The sequence below is a fragment of the Simochromis diagramma genome, unplaced genomic scaffold (genome assembly GCF_900408965.1).
Source record: "Simochromis diagramma unplaced genomic scaffold, fSimDia1.1 OVJJ01000421.1, whole genome shotgun sequence".
In the NCBI taxonomy this organism is placed as follows: Eukaryota; Metazoa; Chordata; class Actinopteri; order Cichliformes; family Cichlidae; genus Simochromis; species Simochromis diagramma.
In genome coordinates, this window is record NW_024387250.1 from 9,073,719 (window position 1) to 9,083,566 (window position 9,848).

The window sequence follows — 9,848 nt, forward strand, 5'->3', positions numbered from 1 at the left end:
ATGGGTATTTGAGTATCAATATAGTATATGAGTGCCTTAAAATAAAATTGCTCTTTTGAGCAACATACAGCATTTTCTTATCATAGTAGATGCAAATAAAATTTAATTTAAAACTTTTTAATCTACGAAGCACTTGAAGCAACAGAAAACAGTGAGCTGTGGCATGTCTTCAGGAACTGATGGCAAAACGAATCAGAAAACGCTCACAGAAACGAATGAGTGTGAAGCTGCACTTATAAAAAGGGCATCAGCGACTGCCGTGCATGAGAAGGTTTTCTTGTTTCCAGATTGATAAAACCATGATGTTATTATTTTACTGTGCTTTTACTGAATCTGTTTTATCCCTTTCCTTGGTCTCGTAGTAATGGATATATATCTGTAAAGAACACAAACTCACTTAATGAAATTGTTAAATGGTTTGACAGGCTGAACCCAGCATACACCAGATGGTTACACCAGTTGGTTTGATTTTACTTGATGATTTGCACCGTTTGCATAGTAGGTTTCAATTTCTTCCTACTGGTTGAAGGCTTTTGGTCTCAAAGTGCACAACATCAAATATTAAAAACAGCTTTCTTCCATCAGCTATCAGTCAGATAGACATATTGTAGCTTTCCTACACGATGCTATGTGGATTCTCTAAGCATGTGTTTATCTGTGATCTGTGTATGTATTAAAAATGCACACGTAAGGATGAATGACTCACTACAGCAGACCAAACCTGCCTGTGGGTACAAATAAAGTAACCTGAAGCTGAACCTGAATCTGAAGTTCATCCATAAAAATGTCTGAGCAGCGAGACTTCTCCCGGGCTCAACACAGAACAACAGCGACCCCCACAGGACGAATTTCTTTTAACATTTGGGGCTTCTGCGAGAGAAACCTTTTGGCTGTTGTCGGGCTTCCGTAGCGGAGTCCTTTGCCCTGCCTTTCCTTCCACGGTTACAGCATGGATCCTGTCTCCAACTTTATTTCGGTGTTTTAGTGTCACTTTGGCGCTATATTTGGATTGACAGCCGTCGCCTGGACACCGTAAAATACCTGGACGTCATGTTCACAACCACCGGTTCTCGTGGCCTTTGTAAGTATCGTGAATTTGCCGTTAAAACCACAGCGAGTCTCAACGGACTACTAGCTTAGCTACCTGACGTTAGCATTGCGCTGTCATTCATTTACTCTGAACGGTATCTATCAGTTAACGCTTCGGTTTGTTAATTAGAACCTTATGTTACACGTTTCCAAGTATTCAGTTTGTTCAGCTAAGGCCTCAAAGTTCAAATAAAGTGAATATTATGCTAACTTCGTAGTACTGAGGTGGCTGTGTGTCTATGTGTGCCCCGCCTCTGTATACAAATAAGCCCTTCCATCTTCACGACTCTTGGCAATATTTAAAGAATATTAGATAAATCGATGAACAAAGCGACGCTGTATATTGCTGCTAATTATACTGTGTGTGTGTGTCTTTGACAGACAAGGCTCCTCTGTCGAAAAGCCTTCTTCTGGTTCTAAATGGGCTAACTGTGATGCTCACCCTGCTGCCACAGTACCAAGACCTGTTTGTTTACCACCTGCAGGCTATCACACAGGAGCATCAGGTACGGCCCGGCATCTACAAGTGTGTTTGGGGGTGAAACATAGAGGGAACGCTAAAACCAGCACCTAGTGCCATCTGATAGTTTACAACAGTGAAACAATAAGGATCCAGGACTAAAGACCCTGAACAAACACACCTTGTCTCGGAGGACAGACACCAGCTTTGTTGGTCTTTCTGAAGTTTTGCTTATAGACTGTCTGCTGAAGAAATCCATTTTACCTGTTGAACTGCAGAATAAAGCTGTGGAGTAAATTTCCTGTTCCAAGAATTTGCATGTATCCTGGCGATGCAGAAAATACATAAATGTTGTTTATGCTTGTCCTAATTTGTCACCATATTTGTTTTACACAGCTAATAGAACACAGGTTAAAACAGATTAAGTTTGTAGGGTATTTATCACAAAGAATAATCAGTCAACAAAGTTACTTTCTTACTTTTACTTTCTTAACTGAAAGTTAACAAAGAGATGTCCATGCTTCCTGCTTCAGGGGGTGGGACAGTGTTAAACCTGAATATACTGAGTAGCATGTAAGATCCCAAAGCAGAAAGCATGGGTTGACAAAGAAAGGTGATATACACTGTTGTCAAGCCTGCTTACACAAAACCTGGTTATGTTGCTCAGTAGTACACCATCAACCATGCAGAAGTGTGTGGTGTGACAGGAATTATCTTATCGTCATATGTAATGACCTGTTATCACGAAACTAAAATTCCCCGTTTAGGTCGCATGATTACATCGGAGTCTGAGCTTGGGGAGATGTTATTTGTGCTAAGAGAAGTTGCTAAATGGATTTTGAGTTTGTTTTTTGTTTTTAATAAAACCTTTGTTGGAATTTATGGTAAAATGTACTAGTATTTGGTTCAGAAATGTGAGATAGTATGCCAAATTTGGGACACATATGTATAATATGTGTAATATATATACATAAAAGGCATTATTATACAGGGGTTTATTTGTTCTTCATATGTTTTGGATGCAAGTGTCTGTGTATGACTCTTCTGTCCCTTCTGTTTTAGGTGTGGAGATTATTGTGTGGCAGGCTGGTGTGTCTCGATATCAAGGACTCATTCTGCAGCAGTTTGCTCATTTACAACTTTCGAATCTTTGAAAGGAGGTTTGGCACCAGGAAGTTTGCTGTAAGTATAAAAACTATTGATAGATAAAAACATTTAAGGAAGGAGTGTAACCAGAGATTTAGCTGAACCAGAGTGAAGAGTGGATGGTGCTGTATAAAGCGATTAAAAATTATTCCCCAAATTGACTCAGGCGATTAGAGGATCATCAGGGGGTCCTTTTGTCCCTCTGTGGGGGGATACTCCCACTAGGTTTAAATCTGGGACTCCCCACCATTTGACCTTAGAACTGAAGAAGCTTCTCGGATGAGAGGTGAAACGTCTTCAAGCAACTTAAAGAAGTCCAGACGCTTTTCTTTGCAAGCTCCTTTGACTCTCCAAATTAGAATTATTTCATAGGTGTGATCATCAGTCAGAATCAGTATGAGTTTCATCTCAGTTTTGAATTCACCTTTTAGGGAAGAAAATGCATAACTTCCTCATTTAGGTGGCTTTGTGTTTGTGCAAATGTTTGTAGACTCATGGGCTGCATATAAAAGAGTGATTTAACATCTCTGTATGAACAGTAAAGCTAAATTAGAAGTGCCTTAAACCTCTAGTCTTTGTAATGGCCACCAATAAAAAGAAGCCTGATTGTAGAAGTCTGTGGGAAAGTGAAACTCCCCAGCTGTGACTTTAGATAGAGACCAGGTTTATGGTCTCAGTCACTTTTAACTCATCTTATGTAATACAGTGTGAAGGTTTTTTTTTTTTCTTCTTCTTTTTTTATAGGTATGTACTGCTCTGATAATCTTATATGGTGCTCTTTTCTCCCTTTACCAGTCCTTTCTTTTTGGTACTTGGTGTCTTTCTGCACTGATGGATTTCTTGCTGGCAAAGGCTTTCCAGTTTCTGTTTTACTATGAGGTGGAAGAACTGCCTTCGGGACTGTAAGTAGACTTTACTATAACGCACGTGCAGCATCACTAAAATAAAAGTAGACTTTTTCAGTTTTATGGCCTGCGACAATTCTGCAATCAAACAGTTTTCATGACCATATTTTGTTTCATCATTCATGATGTATTAGATAATCAGTTTACAATCCACCTCCACAAAAGAGACAATGGCAGTTTTATTTACATACATGTAAACTTAACATAAAAGATCAAAATGCATAAAAATCAATATAAGTTCACAAGGGAGCCCAAACCTCAATCCTCTTGATTTTTCCCTCTCACCTCCCACAGGCTTGCCCCAGTCTTCTCTCTGTTTGTGCCTTTCTACCTGTCGATCCCCAGGATGCCAGTCACACAGGTACTGGGTCGCATCCACATCACCAACAAGTCCCTGGTCTACATAGTAGGCTTACAGGTAAATCCCTATGGACACGTGGAAGTCTGTTTCACTTTTAAGTTTGAATTCTTACTGATCTCTGTTTTATCATCCTGTTCTTTGTGATACAGCTGCTGACTTCCAGCCCTTTTATGTGGCTCCTTGCACTCAGTGGATTGGTGAGTAAATAAATTCTTCTTGTCTTTTGAATGTATATCTAGCATGTGTACCAGCATTTAAAACATAATAAGCTATTCATGACCAGGAGGGATAAATAATGGTGATCATCAAGGACTCCGTGTGCAGTATGAATCAAGGAAATCAAAATCAAAGGATATAAGCATTTCAGTATTAATCAAACAGTTGATTGATTGATTGATTGATTGATTGATTGATTAAAAAAATATATATAGTCGTGTGAGGGAAAAAAAGTATGCCTACTTTCAGTTCCAAGGTTTTAATGTAAGTCTATTATTTATAAGTAGTAACAGATGCTAATCTAAGTGTGAGCACCTCTATAAAGGCAGAAGGTTTGTTAGTGGAGCATTCAGGTGTCTGTTAATACAATGCCATGGAAGAATGACATCAGCAATGATCTTAGAATAGAGAATGTTGCTGCACATCAATATGGGAAGGCAAATGCAAAACGATTTGAAGTCCATCATTCTCTAATGAAAGATTATTCACAAGTGGAAAAAATTTCATACAACAAATTCACCCAAGGTCACAGGATACAATGCTCAGAAAAATGACAAAACACCCGAGAGCTAGATCTCAGGGCTTAATTACCATATTAAATGTTAAAGTTTATAACTGTACAGTTTAAAAAACTCAGAAAATATGGCTTCTTTGGAAGAGTTTGCTAACACATCTTTAAAAAAAAGACATGTTAGCAGAGCTTGTGTTTGCAAAGTTGCATCTAAAACAAAGACTGCTGGAGCAATGTTCTGTGGACAGACAAGAGCAAAGTGGAGATGTTTGGCCATAATGCACAGTTCCACATTAAGCAAGTATCAAACACAGCATACACGTCTCATTCCAACTCTCAAATACAGTGGTAGAGGGGTGATGGTTTGTTTTGTTGACCATCAAGTCTTCTGTATACCAAAGTATTCTAGAGTCAAGTGTGAAGCTATCTGTCCAACTGCTAAAACTTAGCTTAGCTAACTGTGTCATGCAACAAGAGAGTGTTCCCAAAGTACAGCAATCACCAACAAATTGGCTGAAAAAGAAAAAAATCAAGGGGTCGCAATGGTCCAGTTAAAATCCAGACCTCAACTTAATTGAAATGCTGTGGCAGGATCTTGGAGAGAGCTGTGCTAAAACAAATACTCACAAACCTCGATGGACTGAAGAATCATTGTAAAGAAGAGCTGCCCAGAAATCCTCTGCAAGGAAGTGAGAGCCTGATAGTCAAACAGCTATTGAATCATGAGATGGGATTATTTTTTCAGACACTGGTTCTCCATTTTGGCTTAAGTTTTGTTAAATAAATAATGATTAGGTGTAATATGACACACGTTCTTCATCTGAGGTTGTATTATTATGATTTTCTTTATGCCTAAATCCTTGGAATAAAAAAAGGGGAGGTGACTGTCTTTTTCACATTACAGGGTTTTAAGATTTGGAAAGCTGATTAGACCAAGCAAAGCTTTTGAAGACATGATCATAGACTTTGACATCTTATCACTAAAGCAACTGAGGAAAATAAACAAAGGATTTATTGGAGAGGAACATTTTTTTATTTTATTTTTTTAACTCCAGCTTTACTTACTGCCCTATACTAGTTTATATCTGTGGAAGCACTTAATATTGTTGCCTTACTTTCTACTGTGTAATTTAATCTGTATTCAGTAAAGATTGCTATTTCTGTATTATGTCCACATGTGCTTTTATAAATATGCCTTTCAGATCTCAGGTGGACTGTACCACTCCAGTGTCCTACGGTTACAGAAGATTCTGTTTGTCCCCGTCTGGGTGTCTCGTATTGGACAATATATTCTGGAGCCAGTCTTTTCAAGTGAGTCCATCCTTTCGTAATAACAAACACAAATCCTGTCTAAATCCCTTTTACAAGGACAAGAGTTGCAGAGCCTGACGTGGGGTTGTTGTCTCTTTCTGCCTGACTTAATGATAATAATAATATACATACCTTTTAGGCATTTGACTAGTGCTGTGACACAGAGTGACTTAAAATGATAAGATGTACCGCTGTCACTGCTGGCTAATCTTTTTAACTGCTGGTTAAAAAGATTTTTACCTCTCAGCTATAAAAGGCTGATGGGATATTGTCGTCAGCTCACCAATAGATTAAGGTTTATTAAATAATGTGTGAACAGATGGAGTTAAACCAAAAATGAGCTTTTTATGTTAATGTGCAGATTACTTTTACCTCTTAAAACATTTCCTCGATAGATTACTTACCTTTTAATGTTCTGTTTTAAGTAGCTCTTCCTCTCTAATCCCTAATGTCCCGCTCACTGATTTTTAAGCCTTTTAGAGTGCTTATCAGCCTCAAAATAGTCAGTGCTTAACAATGTCAAATTCCCTAACTGAACTATTGTTCCCTGACTGAAGTGAAACATGATAATAGTAATCTAGTTTGTTCACCACTATATAGGATATGAGGTCCTGAAACCTCGTAGAAAAACTGAATTTGTGCTAAATGATCCTTCATAGCACTTATCCACTCGTGTACAGATATGATATGATATTTTTAAGATGAATCTGTGGTTTATATCTGTGTTTGTCAAGGCTCCCAACCTACCAGCGAGACACCTCTGGGGATGGGTGCCACTCTTGACGTTCAGAGGCAGCAGAGGATGGAGCTGCTCGACCAACAGCTGCTACTGGCCGAGTACAACGAGGCCAGGAGGAATGCCAGACATCAGCCACAGGTAGATGCACACAAAGACTTAAAACTGAACCCTATGCATAGACCACCCAGTTTCTCAGAAATTGATTTTGCTTCTAATGCCAGTATGACAGTATGCGATACAGCAATGAAAGAAAGAGGGAAGCATGCTTACAGTTACGGTTGTAGTCGGACATTTAACCATGATCCTGTGTAGCGTCTGTAGGGTCCAGATATCAACTCATGCTACCAGTAGTGACACTGAACTTAGCCAAATGCAGAGCTAGTGAAAAAGAGTCAGAAAACATGAGAAGAAGAACATTTTTTTTAAGTCATTAAGGATGTATGCTGTACAATCACTGAGCTATCAGAGTATCTGACAGATATCTGATATTGGTATTCAATTGGTTCTTGTCTAGATGAAAGTGATTGGTATTACAAAGTATTAGATACTGCTTTTGTCTGTGTATTTGTGCAGAGCGGGTTGCTACAGTGGACAAGGTTATTCCCTTCACTGAGACACAGAGGACAGAACCGCGTCCCGGTGCAGCCCCGTCCTCAGCCTCAAGCCCACCAATCCACACAGCCACCTTTTCTGGACAACTCCCCTGTAGCAGAAGAACAGGTAGACGTTCACTTCAGTGTTCCTGTATGTGTGTGTTTCTGTGCTTAAGTTTGAGCTGATTTTATCTTGTGTCCTACAGGTTGCACGTTTAGTGGAAATGGGCTTTTCCAGGATCGATGCCCTCGAGGCGCTCAGAGCTTCAAATAATGACATTAATATGGCAACAAACTTCCTCTTGCAACACTGAGGGAAGCAGCTCAGTGAGGGGAAAGAGGTGACAGAAAGAGAAAGCAGGAACCAAAGCAGACGAGCGAAAAGCTAAGCAGAAAGCAAATAATTCAGAGTCGAAGAGAATAAATAAAGGAAAGGAGACGACAAAGAAAATTTGTACAGATTATATGAAGGCAGTGTCACTGCTCCCCTGAAGCAGTGTTAGGCTGCCCCAACAGGAGCTGAGCCTGATAGCAGGCTGATGAATGAAGTGTGAAGCACAGAGTGGATGTCATTTGCGTCATCGCTTTCTGATGGCTGTTGTAGTGTGAAACAGACGTCATTGCTCAAGGAAGGTGAGTCAGGCCTCTAACTTAACAAGATGCCTGAAAAAAAACTAAACAAAACACAAAAATCAAACAAGTCAAGAGCTTTTCTAAGAGTACATCTTAAAAATAACATTCTCCAGTCCATTGGTGGAAATAAAAGGTAGACTACTTCTTTCAAACAGAGTTGACAAATCAGCTGCCATCTCACAGGCCAACATATACAGTAGCTATGTAAAATACAGTTTGTATCCCAATGTTTTGTCCGGTGTATCCAGAGTTCTAGATGTTGATAACTGGTTAGAAGTGAAAAGGGAAAAAAGTGCAAGATTTTTGTGTGCACTAAATGATCAGCTGTGCTGCTGTCATTTTATTTTATTTTCATGCTGGCAAAATTAAAATAAATTAGTGGGGACTCTGGAGAAAAAACTACATGAACAATATAACCTACTAAACAATGATTTAACTACACAGGTTTTACTTTTTTACTTTGGCAGTGTTTCATGGAAGTAACAGATTGCAACCCTTTCCTGGTTGAGATGTTTTAACAAAGCGGTTAGCCTGACTGAGAGATACTTAAAGAGCCAAACTCTTGTGGGGTTGGCTGGTTTCGCCCATTTTAACTCTACAAGTACTGTACAGTGTTGTGGACAGACGGGCTGTTTGCTGGCTACATGGGCTATCTCAGGGTCCCTGAGGAGACTTTTCTGTTAATGACATAATCTCAATCACATGCGAGTGCACCTACACAGATGCACAGAAGGCCTTCAAGGAGGTCATGTTTCATGCCCTTGACCATTTTTGTTTCTTTATTTCATGCTCTTGTATGCACAAACACATTGAAGGGTTATTTATTGTGTCTTAACTGAGTCTTTTTTTTTTTTTCTCGCTGCCAGCACATCTGTCTAATTCAAACTAAGTCTTAGAAGTCGGTTCATATTTATTATGCAATATCATGGCGAGAGGTTTAAGGCGACTATGTGTTGCATAGTCACTAATTTTGTGTATATAAATATACATGCAAGAGAAGTAATACTGCATCAGCAGTGTATCGATTTCAAAGATGGATGCTAGTTTTATATTTTGTGCATAATAATATTGATAATATATGACCACTGAGAAGAGTCATTTGTGTTTGTATTTTTGGAGAGTGATTTAAAAATATATGGATGTGATGACAGAATTGTTGCATGGTCAACTTTTTGATGGACTGTAATGAATCATGTTTGGTCTGTCAAATAAATCAACTTGACGATGGAATTATGTGTTATTGTGATGAGTATTTACCTTTAAAAAAAAAAATAAAATAAAACAAGCCTGTGTTTAAAACGAGTCATAAGTTGACGAAACATTAATCCTAAAATGACATTTAAGTGTTTAGTTTGGTTTGTTGGAGTCATTAAACCATTTTTAACCCATATAACCCACATTATAACAATTTAATCTATGTAACAATTGTCGCACCATTCTCTGTAATCCCTAGACATGATTGTGTGGAATGATCCCAGTGGCTCAGTTGTTAGCTAGATGCTCAATAGGAAACCCCCAAAGTGACTGCAGCAGATAATACAGAAAATCATTCAACTGCAATCTAACAATACACGATTCAAAAACGTTTATTCTTTTTAAAGGTGATCATTATTGCTGTTATTGATTTTTTTTTTATTATTTAGATTTTATTTTAATGTACCTCCCCATGATAAGTTTCATTTGATCACTAGATGGAGACATCGAGTCAGACCCGTGGTGTTGTTATTGCCAGTTAGTTCTCTGCCACACCCACCCGCTCCCATTAAGTAGACAGCTCCAGCAGACAGGCTCGCTCCAGGGTGACTGAATATCAATGCGGAGAAAATATGCACGTCTTCACACCAAAGAGTTTTAAAATCACACAGTTCATCAACTCTTACCTAA

The 9,848-nt window shown here is 38.7% G+C and overlaps 1 protein-coding gene across 1 annotated transcript; it reads left to right on the top strand.

The window, feature by feature from the left end:
- The first annotated feature begins 874 nt into the window (after positions 1-874).
- ubac2 (UBA domain containing 2) lies at positions 875-9,194 on the top strand. Its single transcript, XM_040001674.1, has 10 exons — positions 875-1,081; positions 1,471-1,595; positions 2,612-2,731; positions 3,491-3,597; positions 3,895-4,018; positions 4,111-4,158; positions 5,891-5,999; positions 6,734-6,876; positions 7,312-7,458; positions 7,538-9,194. Exons 1-10 carry the CDS (start codon positions 1,051-1,053, stop codon positions 7,643-7,645), a joined length of 1,062 nt encoding a protein of 353 aa, XP_039857608.1. The 5' UTR covers positions 875-1,050; the 3' UTR covers positions 7,646-9,194.
- Positions 9,195-9,848: the final 654 nt, after the last annotated feature.